General features: G+C 45.3%; 1 protein-coding gene across 1 annotated transcript in view; it reads right to left on the reverse strand.

Annotated features, from left to right (window-relative positions):
- Window positions 1–209: 209 nt before the first annotated feature.
- LOC145401638 (leukocyte tyrosine kinase receptor-like) overlaps window positions 210–16,149 on the reverse strand; it is a 161,747-nt gene continuing 145,807 nt past the window's right edge. Inside the window, 8 exon segments of the mRNA XM_080273833.1 lie at window positions 210–304; window positions 307–464; window positions 466–1,058; window positions 2,168–2,423; window positions 4,215–4,316; window positions 5,591–5,781; window positions 11,075–11,269; window positions 12,430–12,520. Coding sequence (XP_080129959.1) covers window positions 210–304; window positions 307–464; window positions 466–1,058; window positions 2,168–2,423; window positions 4,215–4,316; window positions 5,591–5,781; window positions 11,075–11,269; window positions 12,430–12,520 — 1,681 coding nt within the window.

The raw sequence follows: 16,149 nt of genomic DNA on the forward strand, positions 1-16,149 counted from the left end.
CGTTGTGGTAGCGGTGGTGGTGAGCGCGGTGGCAGCATAACGGGGGTGGGGGTGAGGTTTGGCACAGGCGGCGTGGGGAGTGTCTATGTACAGCCACGCCGTGTTCGTTGTCACCCTCCCGGCCATCACCTGGGTACCAGCCGGGGGGCGGGGGTAGGGTCAAGGATAGGTCACTTGGGGTCACTGGAGGTCACTGAGGAGGGCGGGGTCTAGCAGGATATCTCACGGTGCTCCCTGGTCTCGTGTATGATGTACGGCTCGTGGTCGTAATCTGAGCCACGCCCCTGCACGTTGACGTTGACGTACTGCAGCGGCGGTGTGATGCAGCGCAGAGTGGCAGGGTCCAGTGGCAACGTGCTAGCGCTGCTGTTGCTGTTGCCGCTGTTACTGCTGTTGCTGCTGCTGCTGTTACTGCTACTGCTGTTGTTGCTGCTGCCGCTGTTGTTGTAGCAGTGTGGGTGGTAGTGGTGGTGTGGGCGGGGTCTATCCCGGGGTGGCACCATAGGCTCGGGTCGCTCCCCGGGCCTCATGAGCCGTTCTGGGTGCGGCGACGCCGGCGGTGACGGCTTCAGAAGTGGCTGTGTGGACTGTGACTCCGCCATGTGAGGAGGATGTGTGGGCGGCCGAGCAGGCAGGGCAGCTGGTGGGGGAGCAGGTTTGGGGCGGTGGTGGGCAGGGGGTGGGGGCTCTGTGCTGAAGCTGGTCTCCCAAGTGGGTGGGGGTGGCGGGGCAGTTTCCAGCAGTCGCTCCATCTGGCAGCAGTCAGTCCCGGAGTCAATGGATGGCGTGGAGTTGAGGTCAGAACGCACGGTGGAAAGTGAGTATGATGATGGCAGAGGAATCAGGTAGTCTGTCGAGCCTGGGCTCTGTGGCTCGTCGGACCGGCGCGACACCGTGAGACAGGAGGAGTCGTTGTCATGGGGCCGCATCACCGTTGTATCGCGCTCGGCAGACGGCGGCCTCTGGAACACGGGCAGTGCGTGGCTCACTACGTCGGGGTCCTGGCGAGGAGAGGGGACACAGGTTATTGGGGGCACAGGCTACCAGGGGCAGAGGGGCTACGTGCTATTGGAGGTACAGTAATAAATTACAGTCATTCAAATCGGGAAGCGTATGTCAGTGTCAACTTTTAATTTATCACTGCCTCATGTTATTCATTTTCCATAGTCCTTAGTCTTACATACGGTACTATAAATTTTGTTTTATGACATGATGAAGGCACAGTATTTTTATCTTTTTACTACGTTTTCATTGAATCTATTACATTGAAAAGTGACCGAAGCAATCTGAAACTCAGCCATCACTTCTTGGGGCGACTGTACAAGTTATTGTGTTATCTGAATACATGTTATTGGGGATACATTACTAGGGGGCACATGGGGTTGCAGGAAACATTATTGTAGTGGACTGCTGCAGGAATATCCATTGTTGAGGGCATAAGTCACTGTGGGCACTTGTTATTGTGAGCATGGATCCCTTGAGGTGATGACAGCATACAGTCTTGTGGGCATATGTTACGGGGGTATGTGTTACTGCGGCTAAGCATAATTGTGGGCACATGTTATTGTAGGCATGAGTTACAGTGGGCATGATTTACGGGGATATACAGGAATGGGGCACGCGTTATTGTTGGAACTCGTTACCGGGGACAGTTCTGAAGCCACACATTACAATAGGCATGAATTACTGTTTCAGTGGGCATGTGATATTGAAAGCACTTGTTACTGAGAGCACTTGTTCCTAGAGAGGCAATTACTTACTGTATTGCTTACTCTGATCTTTCTGCAAACTCATAGAGCTTCTATTCAATCCATCCGAACGACTTGCACACATTTCTTGACAACCCTGGGCTTTCTACACACTCCCTAAACGCTTGTACGCAGCAGCCCAATCTCTCCAGTTTGGTGGTGAAAGTAGGCCTCTCTACAGGCATGGATACCAACACTGGGTTAAGGTTCTAACGTTCTTACACACCTTATACATACACTTCATACGTTTTATACACTCTTTACACATTCCTACACCTTCACAGATCCACCTACCTGTGTCTAGTAATCCTAACAACACTCTTACAGAAATTCTACGTGTACCTCTCACTCTGCACATTTCACAGCTGTCTTTGACGTGTTTATACAGTCCAAACATTCATCAAACATTCTCCACATACACCTGCACATTGTACGTACTCTCTACACACCTGTATACAGTAGCCCAATCTCTCCAATATGGTGGTGAACGTGGGCCTCTCCTCCGGTATGGGGTGCCAACACTGGGTCATGATCCTGTAGACGGGTCCTGGGCAGTTGGTTGGGGGTTCGAGCCGTCCCCCGTTGGTCACCAGTTGCATTACCTCTTGGTTGCCTCGCCCAGGGTACGGCATGTAGCCCAGGGACATCACCTCCCACAGTAACACGCCGAAGGACCTGACGAAGGGAGAGAATAGGGAAATGGATGAACTGATAGCTGGATAAATGAACGAATGGATTCGTCCTTGGATGGATGCCGTGTTCCGATGTAAGGTTGGTTGGTCAGAAGGTTAAGAAAGTGAAGGAATAACCAGGACATCACCTGAGGAGGAGGAGGAGGAGGAGGAGGAGGAGGAGGAGGAGGAGGAGAGAGAGAGAGAGAGAGAGAGAGAGAGAGAGGGAGGCTGCAGGAGTCCGTAAGAGCCAATAAACGGAGAATGAGAGAGTCATAATGGATCTCTCTCTCTCTCTCTCTCCACAATAACACAAGTCTCTCTTTCCTTCTCTCTCTCTCTCACACACAAAAATCCAGCAACAGTCCTCACAACAATCCCTCAATAATCCAACAATACTTTCTCAATAATCCCTGGCAGACCCACAATAATCCCAAGATAATCCTTCTACGAATAATAATGCTTCAATAATCCCAAATACTCCCACGGTAATCCCACGATAATCTCGGTAACTTCACAATAACCCTGCAACAACCCCAAAATACTCCTAAATCTTATAATAAATCCAGAATCTTAAATCCCACAGTAATCCCACGTTCCCTTCAAAATCTCGAATAATCCCATTTAATAAGTTCCTTAGTAATTTCAGAAGTATTCCACAATAATTCATGTTTTCATTTAAATCCCACAATAATCTCCTTAATCCCAGTAATCCCACAATAATCTCATAGTTCCTTAATCCATAAGTAATCCCACACTAGTCTCATTGTTCCTATATAATCCCACACTAATCCCAGAGTTCCTTAATAATCCCTCAGTAATCCCACAGTTGCTTAATAATCCCAGAGTAATCCTACACTAATCTCATAGTTCCTTAATAATCCCAGAGTAATCCCACACTAATCTCATAGTTGCTTAATAATCCCTCAGTAATCCCACACTAATCTCTTTAAATCCCACAATAATCCCTTTCCAATCCTGTTAATAATCCCACAATAATCCCTACAGGTGGGAGACAGGTAGGAGAGTTAATTTCTACCTGTTGATTACTTGAAGACTTGTAGTGTGCTCTTCTTAATTAACCTGTCTGTTATGCGAGAGAGAGAGAGAGAGAGAGAGAGAGAGAGAGATTCACTATCGACCCTTACCCCAATGCTTATCACGAAGAAGTGTGTGTAGTGAGACCAGTGGATGTGGGAGTGGAAATTTTAGCACCCATCTAACCACAACTACCAATCTTAATACTCATCAACCACAACTACCAATCTTAATACTCATCAACCACAACTACCAATCTCAATACTCATCAACCACAACTACCAATCTTAATACTCATCAACCACAACTCCCAATCTTAATACTTATCAACCACAACTCCCAATCTTAATACTCATCAACCACAACTACCAATCTTAATACTCATCAACCACAACTACCAATCTTAATACTCATCAACCACAACTACCAATCTTAATACTCATCAACCACAACTACCAATCTTAATACTTATCAACCACAACTCCCAATCTTAATACTCATCAACCACAACTACCAATCTTAATACTCATCAACCACAACTACCAATCTTAATACTCATCAACCACAACTACCAATCTTAATACTCATCAACCACAACTACCAATCTTAATACTCATCAACCACAACTACCAATCTTAATACTCATCAACCACAACTACCAATCTTAATACTCATCAACCACAACTACCAATCTTAATACTCATCAACCACAAGTACTACCAATTTTCATAACTACCACAAATACCACAACACCTACCAGACATCGGTTTTGGAGGTGAAGATCCCGTCAAGGAAGGCTTCAGGCGGCATCCACTTCACAGGGAGCATTGCCTTCCCGCCCTTGCGGTAGTAGTCGTTCCTGAGGAGGGATGAAAAGGGAGGTTAGATTGAGAGAGAGAGAGAGAGAGAGAGAGAGAGAGAGAGAGAGAGAGGTAATGGGGGAATGTGCGAGAGGGGGAGGGGGAGGATAAGGAGAGGGGAGGGAAATGGAGGGGAGGAAACTATTGGCGGCAGATGAAGGGAAAGGGAGGGGAAAGAAAGGGGGGGGGAGGAGACGAAAGAGGGGAGGGGGGAGGGAGGAGGGAAGAAGAGGAGGAAGAGGGGAGGGGAGGGAGGAGAGGAAACACAAAGGAGTGAAAAAGAGGAAAGGGGAGGGGAGGTGAAGGGAGGGGAGAGGGAAGAGTACAGACGGGGAGGGGAGAATAAGAAACGAAAAAGAAAGAAGAGGGAGGAGGAAAAGAATGGAATAGAAGGGGAGGGGAGGAAAAAGGAGAGTGACGAGGAGAGGGAGAAGGACTGAGGGGGAAAGCATTCATAAAAGATAAAAGGGGAGGGAAGTGGAGGTGAGGGGGTAGGGCGAAAGTGGAGGAGGGGAGGGGAAAGGGGAGGGGTGGGGGAGGAGGGAAAGCGGAAAAGGGAGGGGTGGGGGAGGAGGGAGAGGGGAAACGAGGAGGGGCCCTGAGAGGGAGGCGAGGGGTGCGGAAAGAAGGATGGGGGTGGGAGGGGGATTTTGGGGAAGGAGGGAGATGAAATGGAAGGAGAGGAGGGGTGGGAGAAAGAGGGGAGGTTAAAGAAGAGGGGAAGGGGAGGGAGGGGAAGCGGAGGAACAAGGGGAAGGATCATTGGATTAGAGAGAGAGAGAGAGAGAGAGAGAGAGAGAGAGAACAACAAACAAATGGACTAATAAATCACACACATGAACCCCTCACACATCCTTCCAAATCACCTATAAATACCATAATTCACCACAATATTTCCCTGGTCATCCAAAAGTCCTCTGTCTTGAACCCTTTAATGAAGTATCCAATTCTTTCATCAATCCAGTCACGTTGCATCGAAATCTATGTAAACCTCCGTAACCCATCTTACAAGCCTCTTTTAATCGTCTATAACCCCAGTGACTCAGCTATATAAATGTCCCAGGTCATCCATAAGTCCGCACTCTTGACGACCCCGGCAGGCCTCTTGGTGGTGAGCAGATAGTCCTTTCCCTAAGTCACTTCTAGCCTTCTATCTCAGCTCTAAACCCCTCTAACTCACTTCTAAACCCCTCTAACTCACTCCTAAATCCCTCTAACTCACTCCTAAACCCCTCTAACTCACTCCTAAAATCGTCTAAATCGTCTGACTCACCTATAAATGTCCCTGGCCATCCCGAAGTCTGCAATCTTGACGACCCTGCCAGGCCCCTTGGTGGTGAGCAGACAGTTCCTGGCAGCGATGTCCCTGTGGATGAAGTGGTGGCCCTCCAGGTACTCACACCCCTTGGCCACGTCGCTAGCACACGTCAGGAGGTCCCGCATGCAAAGCGACGACGCCTTATCCTGTGGGAGGGAGGCGAGAAACTGGGGTTATTGGGAGTGGGGGATTTGGGGGGATTTTTTCTTTGAGAGAGAGAGAGAGAGAGAGATTTTTTCTTTGAGAGAGAGAGAGAGAGAGAGAGAGAGAGAGAGAGAGAGAGAGAGAGAGAGCATGTCTACTGGTCAGGGATGTAAAGTGACGAGGACTTCTGTGACACGGAGACAGGTAAACAAAGACTGAGATTCTTTCTTGTGTGGAGAGATCAAGGTTTCTTTTCTTGTAGAGTGAGAGAGAAGGCTTTACTTTTCTGTGGAGTGAGAGACAGGGGTTTACTTTTCTGTGCCAGGGAGGGAAGAAACAGGAGAAAGAGGCTTATTTTGAAGCAAGATGAGACATTTATTTTTTGGGTGGTGAGAAACTGATGTAAATATTAATGTGCGAGGGAGAAGAGAAGAACGGGTTTGTTTTCCTGTGGACTGAAAATTATAGGTTTATTTTCCTGTGGATGGGAGATAGTGGTTTATTCTCTATGTGTGAGGAAAACAGGGAAGATGTATTGATTTTTTAGGAGTGTGGGATTTATTTTACAGCTACATGAAGACCAGGGTAATTTATTTTAGAGCCATGTGAAGACAAAGGTAATTTATTTTAGAGCTGTGTGAAGACAAGGGTAATTTATTTTAGAGCTGTGTGAAGACAAAGGTAATTTATTTTAGAGCTGTGTGAAGACAAGGGTAATTTATTTTAGAGCTGGGTGAAGACAAGGGTAATTTATTCTAAAGCTGGGTGAAGACAAGGGTAATTTATTCTAAAGCTGGGTGAAGACAAGGGTGATTTATTCTAGTGATTTCTTCAAGACGTTAGGAAGACACAGCGATGAAACTCTTTTGTGGGAGGCGGAAAAAAAAAAGATAATGTTTTTCGAGTTTCCACGTTTTAAAGGAAATTTGTGCTGTTTTGGGTATTTTGAGGGTATTTTTAAAGTGTGTGTGTGTATGTGTGTGTGTGTGTGTGTGTGTGTGTGTGTGTGTGTGTGTGTGTGTGTGTGTGTGTGTGTGTGTGTGTGTGTGAGAGAGAGAGAGAGAGAGAGAGAGAGAGAGATTCACCATTTAACTGTCAGACGTGGTTATCTTCAGGTACGTTTCCATGGCAACCCGAGCCGCACGCACACTCAAGCGGACGCAAATGTGAGTGCACACGCAACATGAGGGCAATGTACACACAACTGCCCTCAAATACACAAAAAAATGCACGCAAATCTAAAAACTTTTAAGCGATCGCACGCACATATACGCAACTGGACACACAAAAACACACACACACACACACACACACATTAACAAACACCTACACTCAGTCCTATTCTAAGCAGTCTCTCTCTCTCTCTCTCTAACTTTCACAAACGGGCAATTTCACACTTCCTCACCTTCATTTTTCCCATCTCACTTTCTCTCGCGTTCATACCTTGCACCCACTGGACACACACACACACACACACACACACACACACACACACACACACACACACACACACACACACACACACAGTCTCTAAAAATGCACATACATAGTCTCTCTCCCTCCCTTTCTCCCTTCCTCTCTCCCTTCTTACCTCCCCCCCTTCTCTCTCTCTCTCTCTTTCGCTGTAGTCCATTCACTCCCCTCATTAAATTTTGCATCCATAACTTTAATACACACACACACACACACACACACAGGTACACGCGCGCGCACAAACACAGGTACACGCGCGCGCACACACGTACACGCGCGTGCGCACACTCACAGGTACACGAGCGGGCACACAGACGTACACGCGCGCACACACACAAGTACACGCACAATGTGTGTGTATGTGGATATCCTGAATGTATGTGGATATTGTATATGTATGTAAATATGCCCGGTATGTGCCTGTGTATGTACGTATATATGCATGTGTGTATGCATGCATGACTGTGTGTGCGTGCGCGGGCACACACACGTACACGAGCGCTCACACGGGCATTCATACAAACACGTACACGCACAATGTGTGTGTATATGTGGATATCCTGAATGTATGTGGCTATTGTATATGTATGTAAATATGTACGGTAAGTGCCTGTGTGTGTATGTATGTACGTATATATGCATATGTGTATGCATGCATGAATGTGTGTGTGCGTGCGTGTGTTGCCTATACCAAAATGGCGGCCTCGTTAGTACTGCCTTTATGGTCTTTAATAATTTAGCCTCGCGCTCCGGCTGGGAAGCGGGGGGGGGGGGGGTTAGGGTGAGGGCAGAGTGAGGCAGGGTGATGCAAGGACGGCAGAGCGTACGTTGGTGAGGAGGGAGAGGCTGGGTGAGGCAGGGCGAGCAAAGAGTGAGTTGGTGAGGCAAGCGAGGAATTGGATGCTGGGTGTGAAGGGTAAGGCTGAGAAAGGGAGAAGGGATGAGGCAGGGTGCGATAGTATGAGACAGGACGGGAGACAGGGAGATGCCGGATGAGGAAGGAAAAGGCAGGGAGAAGGAATGGGGCAGGGTGAGTGAGGGAGAGAAAGGATGAGGCAGGTGCGGCAGGGAGAGACATGGTGAGGAAGGATGAGGTAGTGTGGGATAGGATGAGGAAAGAGAGGCAGGGTGAGGCAGGTAAAAGAGGCCCTGACGGGGAATCATGGCGACTTATTGGCTTCGTGGGTCCCGACGCCAATGGTCCGCCATCTTGTTGCGCCTTATGAGTTAGCACTACATCACTTTCTCTCTCTCTCTCTCTCTCGGTTTCAGCTGCTCTCTGGCACTCCCTCACTCTTATCTTGCAGCCTCTCTCTCTCTCTCTCTCTCTCTCTTTTTTTTCTCTCTCTCTCTATTTCCTTCCCAGCTCTGAGTGGGGACTCCCTGGAGAGAACGTGTGTTAAATATTTCACTGTGTGTACAGAGAGAGAGAGAGAGAGAGAGAGAGAGAGAGAGAGAGAGAGAGAGAGGTATTACAGTCAAGTACACACAGCGCCTATAACTCGTTTCATGTACGCACTACAACACATGCATGCTCTCTCTCTTTCTCTCTCTCTCTCTCTCTCACACACACACACACACACACACACAAAACTTCCCACAAACAATTTACAACCAAAACATTTACACTAAGGAAAAAAGAGGTTATTTCCCGGCATCAAAAAGTGTTATATTAAATTTTACAAAGAACAGGAAGAGAAAATAAACGAAATAATCCGCCTATAGACAAAACGGAATATGGAAGGCGAAAAAAATAAGGGAAAGGAAATGCTATACAAACAAACAAATGGCATAATCCACAAGCTCTTAAGAAAAATCAAAACAAACAAAGATAATAGAAACAGGCTAATCAAGCTTCAAGACAACGTTACATTATCAACAGAAAAACAAAGTAAATTCAACCCAAAACATTAAATAAAACTCTTTCAACCCGACGATGTAATTCATGCTTTATTTTTATGGCCAACGAACGACTTTATTCAGGTCCAGAGAGACATTTGCCAGCAGAAATAGGGACAGACTTTATAAACTGATTCAATAAAAACACGCCTTTCCATCAGCTGAATAAAGTCATCTAGAGGTACAAAAAATAAAACAACAGGTAATAAAATAAAACAATAAAGTAAGAGACTGATTTTATAAAGGCACTGAAAAATAAAAAAAAGGAGAAACCGTAAAACCAAACTCAAAATATGAAAAAGATCAACCCCAAAGGCAAAGGAAACCCCTAAAATGAAAAAAATAAACACTAGATACGATAAAAAACTAACCTTAAAGATAAAGAAAACTCTTAAAGCACAGAAAAACTATGAAAAAAGACAAAACCAACCTCAAACACTAGAGAGAAAAAAAAGAAAACGTAATAAAGAAGACGCTTGAGGGGTAACCAGCATAAAGCGTAAGAAAACAATGGGTGGAATTTTACCCCGCGGAGACGACGATAAAACTACTTAAGAAAAACACAGACAAGGAACAAAGACACAAAGGGGACGGTGGAGAGAGAGAGAGAGAGAGAGAGAGAGAGAGAGAGAGGAGTGAGAAATGGCTGAGCAGGCAGGTAGAAATAGGTAGGTAGGTAGATATCGATATGTATATATGCATGTATGAACATATGTATGTATGCAGGTAGGCTGGTAGGTTGGTAGGCAATTATAAGTACGTTGGTAGGTTAGAAAATGTTGGTGTGTATATTTATTAATTTTACATCATCTATCTATCTATCCATACTCTAGCCTTCTTTCTAGCTCATCCATCTCGTCCACTCATCCATCCATCCATTCAGAACCTCATGCGTCTGTACTTTTATCTTCCATCCATCTTATCATCCATCCATTCACTCATCGGCTTGGGAGCGGGTTCGTCGTGAGAGCTCTTGAAGTCACCGCCACAGAGTACCTGAACATACACAACCTTTGCACCGTATGACAACACACTCAGTCATACACCTACCCAGCCAAAAGTTGTTCCATCCATCCATCTACTCACTCATTTATCAGTCTGGCTATTTATCCAGATTTCTGTTAATCTATCATCGTCAGTCTATCCAATTATCTATCTGTTAATCTAGCCATTATCCACCTATCCATTCATATTTCTATTTATTTCTTAGTTTAGCTATCCATCCATCTTTCTGTCTATCCATCTAGTCAGACACTGTGCTTCATCTATCCATCCTCACTTTTTACACTCTCTCTCTCTCTCCCTTCCATCCATCTATCCCCCCCCCTCCATCCCTCTACTCACCGTCTTTGTCTCTGCTTCTCAGAAACAGCCTTGAGGCCCCCGCCAGAGAAAAATACACCTGGGCAGCCTCTCAAAATACACCCAACCACACATACACCCAGCCATCTATCCTTGTATCTATCCAACCATCCATCTACTCATTCATCTATCCTTCTATTCATACATTTTTCTCTACCCACCTACTCCATTCTCCCCTCCCTCCATTTTTTTTTTGTAAACTCTCTTAACCCTTCTTGCCTCCCTTCCTCCCTCCCCCTTTCATCCATCTATCCCTTTCTCCCTTTATCTACCTTAGCCATCCATTTATCTATCCATCTAGTCGTACACTATTCTCCATCCACTTTCTCCATTTTTCTTTTTTTTCTTTTTTTAGTCAACTCTCTAGCTCTTCCTCCCTCCTTCCCTCCCTTCATTCATCCATCTACCCCTACCTGTCTATCCATCCATCCATCTACCCCTCTGCTTATCTATCCATCCACTCATCTACCCCTCTAACTATATATCCATCCATCCCACTATCTCTCTACCTATCTATCCATCTATCCCTCCCTCCTTTTATCCATCTATCCGTCTACTCACCGGCTTTGGCCTTGCTTCCCTGAGAAAGCTCTTGAGGTCGCCGCCAGACAGGAGCTCCAACACAATAAACCTGGGCAGCTTATCAAAACACACTCCTATGAAGTGGACGATGTTGGGATGTGAGAACTTGGACATGATCAGGGCCTCCATCAGGAAGTCCATCTCTGCCTGGTTGCTGGACATCTCTGGCAGCGTCTGTGGGGAAAAGATAACAGAGATAAGAAAGCGGAGATATTCGCAGATATAAGAGAGGTAAGAGGGAAATAGAACGGAGATGGAAATAAAAGATATTGAGTGAGAGAGAAGAATCCATCTCTGCCTGGTTCTTGGACATCTCTGGTAGCGTCTGTGGGGAAACGATAACAGAGATAAGAAAGCGGAGATATTCGCAGATATAAGAGAGGTAAGAGAGAAATCGAACGGAGATGGAAATAAAAAGTGGCGAGTGAGAGAGAGGAATCTATCTCTGCCTGATAGTGAGATACACTTTTTACTCTAACTTGGCCTAAACTTGACATCTCTACTTGTTTTTAATGCTCAGCTGTAGCAATGGAGTAGTACTAGAATATGATGCTAGTCATGAAGAAGTGCCATGGATAGGATGTGGAGCTCCAGCACTGTCATTTTCTGCCACTGAGCTACGCGTTATCAGTTGGAAAAAGACGATAATCTGGGCCAAGTTAAGGTGAAAAGAACAGAGTGTCTATGAGAAGGAGGAATATTGGAGTTGGAATCGCAGCACTCTTTCCATAGCGACTTGACCGGGATTTCACACCTTAACATTCTCTTCTACGTCACCTGTATCGCTTTAATACAGATTAGGGTCCGTATTCTCGTCAGTTAAGGAAGCTCCCTAACACCTCTTCCTAAGCGATTTATTCTGAAAATCTACACCTTACCGTCCACCTCTGTGTTAAGGTATATAAATCCTTCCAATATCGCCATACTCTGCATAAATAACACATAGGGCGATATTAGCCAGCCATATCCAAAAATAAATCTGTAAGGAAGAGGTGTTAGGGAGCTTCCTTCACCACGGAAAATATCAGCCAAGGTTTGCAACAAGAATACACCTGAAGCATAAATCGCTACGGAAGGGGTGCCAGGGAATTAATAAAGCCAATCAGAATACAGGTAATGAGGGATGAAATAAGCTTTGCCACGCAGACGGTAAGACGAGTAATTAGGGATGAGGAAAGCTTTATTTTATTAGCTTGAGGATGTCCTACTCGAGAGAGAGAGAGAGAGAGAGAGAGAGAGAGAGAGAGAGAGAGAGAAACTAGGAAGTAGGAAGGCGGGCTGTATGGTTAAAAAGGCATTAAAACAATACATGAGATAAGAGAGATAACACCCACCTTGACGGCAACAGGCATCTCCACTGAGTCTCCCACGTAGTTCTTGAGATAACCCTGATACACCTCCCCAAACGCACCCTGGCCCAGTGCTCTGCAGGGAAGGGAAGAGAGACGGGTGAGGAAGGGGAGGGTGCCAAGGGATGGGTGAGGTGGAAGAAGATGGCAACAGCGGGATAGGTCAGGTTAGGTGGATGGACGAGATGGGTGGATGGGGAAAAGGTGTGTCAGGTGGGTGAATGGGTGGTGAAGTGAGATGGGGGAGTGGGGAAACAGCGGGTTAGAAAGGGTTAGTTTGATAAATGGATGAGTCACGTGTGAGTGACTACTCAAATGCATACGCGTCAGAAAAGCATATACAGTATACCCCACTGAGAAAGGGCAGGTGCAGGTCGCAGAACCTTCCCTTACCAGTTTTTAAACCCGGAGTGGTTACCTATATTAACGACCCCTGTCTAATCTAAAAGTATGATTCTATATATATATATATATATATATATATATATATATATATATATATATATATATGTGTGTGTGTGTGTGTGTGTGTGTGTGTGTGTGAATAATTCACTCAATAGCATGTGATTCATAGATATGCTGATATCCACAAGGAAAAAGGAAACACGAAACATCCCGAGCGCTTTCGTGTATTCACATACTGAAAGAAACAAGATGAAATCTGTTAAACTCATATCCTTGAAAACACACACACACACACACACACACACACACACACACACACACACACACACACACACACACACACACACAAATGAAGCAAAAGACGCCACCACCCACTCCTAATCACCTCCTAACTACACAAGAACCATAATGACCTACCAAAGACGCCTCACCTACAATGCCGCCTCGTTAGTCAGTCAGTGGGCCTAATTGCGTTGTTTGCATGTAAATAAAAAGGACGGGGGAGGGGAATCTAATGGGAAAAGAGGGGACACGGATTTAATTGGGTTATAGTTAGTTTTTGACAATGAATTTTACTTTGTGAGAGAATGGTGGTGGTGGTGACAATTACGTGAAAAATGAATGACTGAATATGATGAGGATGAGAATGATGATGATGATGATGATGATGATGATGATGATGATGATGATAATGATGATGAAGGTATCGGCAAGGAACTAACAATGACAACAATGATGGTGAAACGATAAAAGCTAACGAATATAATGTTTACAGTTATAATTTCAAGAATCACAACTACAACAAAACCGTGCCCCTCCACTACACAACAGGTGGCTACATGAACGACAGAGGCCCACAGCAAACTCAAGTAATACCTTAGTTAGCCCTAAAGAGGAGTCTGTAGCAGTAATAGAGTCAGTTCCAAAATAGTTCTTGTCATGGATACTAGTCAAACTCTTTGATTGAAACCTCTATTCTCCTCCTCTTCCTCCTCCTGAAAAAAGACCGCACCTTTCTCTTCGTGAAGTGGGAGGAAAGTAAAGCTAATAAAAATGGTCATCTATGAAATTAAAAAATCGCGAATAATATTAAAAAGAGCAGGAATAAGACTAATTTTGTGCCAAGATAAAAAAAAAAAAATCTTGACGCGCCACCTGCTGCGGGAACACCAAACGCACCACCCAGGGGAAAGGGCTGGGGCTCACAACGCACTGTATCTTAACTTTCCTCGTGACTAAAATTTAGTTATCCAGGAAGAAAAAAAAAATCGTAGGAGAATATCTGAACGCGTCGGTCCTTGCCTATCCTGCAATAAATAAATATACAAAAAGAAATAATTCATCAATGAGAAATAATCGTTTTTTTTTTTTCCCTGGGGGGGGGGGCCGTCAGATCATGGAGAAAACAGTCACAGCGAAATCGTTTAAAATTAATGTTATTTTTCCCTTACAGATGAAGACAGTAAAGGATACACAGTAGTTCTACCTTACAATCTTTCCTATGACACTTACAAGGCCAACAACTAATCCTGCAGCGCCCAACAAGAGCCAGGCACGGGGAAAAGTGGTTTGGTTCCTGGATGGATGCCGCACTCGCGTCTCCACCCAGTTACCAGGGGCAACAAAACAGGCTCCACATCAATAACTAAGCACAGTAAATCGCTGAGACAGAGAGAGAGAGAGAGAGAGAGAGAGAGAGAGAGAGAGTTACGAAGCCTCTAATGCCATAAAAAACGCGGCCCTGTCAGCCAATCACAGGACAGTTAACACTCCCTCTTGCATCTTGCCTGGAAATAGGAAAGGCCAATAGGAAGCCAGGAAACCCAAGCAGGAGGACAAGAGAACAAGAGGCAGGCTGAAAGGCGGCCAATAACAGCAAGATATAACAGCATGAACAAGAGTTAGGGGAGGCCGGTGTTGCCTGACGGGGGAAAATGATCGTACCTAGCCGGGGTGTGTATGAGAGAGAGAGAGAGAGAGAGAGAGAGAGAGAGAGAGAGAGAGAGAGAGAGAGCATTTAGCTGACAATAAAGCCAGCTCTAACCTGACTCTAGCACCCAACTTTCCACTCCAACTCTCTCTCAACTTCCTGACTCTCTGGATGATTCGCCTCAGGTCAAGTTCGGCTCTAGATAGGTTTTTGTAATTCTCTCTCTCTCTCTCTCTCTCTTCACACACACACACACGGTATATATCAAAGGATTGAAAATGCATCCTTACGTTAAAAATACTGGAGAGGAGAGAGAGAGAGAGAGAGAGAGAGAGAGAGAGAGAGAGAGATTAATTAGCAAAAGCAAACACCAATGGGAGGAGGAAGAGGAGGAGGAGGAGGAGGAGGAGGAAAGGGGAATGAAATGGAGGAGGAGGAAAGGGGAATGAAATGGAGGAGGAGGAAAGGGGAATGAAATGGAGAAGGAGGAAAGGGGAATGAAATGGAGGAGGTGGAGTAGGAACAGGAGGAAGAAGGGGAGAAGAAATGTATAAATGATGATGATGATGGAACGAGGGAAGAAAAAACAGAAAGAGGAAGACAGAAAAGGAGGTGAAAGAAGCTGATAAATAATGATGGAAAAAATAATATAGAAAAGATCAGACTTGGGATGAGGAAACGCAAAACGATGAGGAAATACGAGGAAAAAGAACGAAATATAACCCAGAAAACAGGATAAAAGGCGAGAGAAAAGAATATGAGGAGGAGAATTGGGAGAAAAACAACGCACCCAGGAGGAGAAGGGGGCGTGGCCAGTGTGTGAAGTTCAGCCAATCGGAAGCCGCCCTGCCCTGGTGACGCAGATGTGACGTCACTGGGGCTTTGACGTCATGAGCCTTAGCCAATCACGTGGCCCCTTGAACCCAGTAACTTCTTTTCCATACTCTTTGTCATCTTGAAATGATTAAAGTCAGATTGAACTGCTGAGTCAATACAGCCTTAATTAAACCTTTCCCTTCCTTAGGCCTTCCATAATAACAGTTAAAATTCCCAGCAGCAGCAAAAAAATATAATCACAGTAAAGGGGCAACGTTCCCAAGGCTATTGAATTTTCTTGTTTTCCTTTCCGCTATGACGATCCTGTGTGATGTGACGAAACTAATGGCGGTATTCTTAGTGGTTCTGGAGGTTGCGTAACACCTCTTCCTTAGTGATTTATTCTGCACATCACACCACAGTATCCTCTTCTATGTTACCGACGCAAATTGTGTCTTAAAACGCTATACAAAACACACAAGATAGTTCCAAGATGGAGTATTCAGTGGTTTAAGGGTCGAACATTTAACATGACCCTATGACCTTGACCAATG

The sequence above is a fragment of the Coenobita brevimanus genome, chromosome 6, assembly GCF_032717465.1.
Source record: "Coenobita brevimanus isolate Jiangsu-jjx chromosome 6, ASM3271746v2, whole genome shotgun sequence".
Classification (NCBI taxonomy): domain Eukaryota; kingdom Metazoa; phylum Arthropoda; class Malacostraca; order Decapoda; family Coenobitidae; genus Coenobita; species Coenobita brevimanus.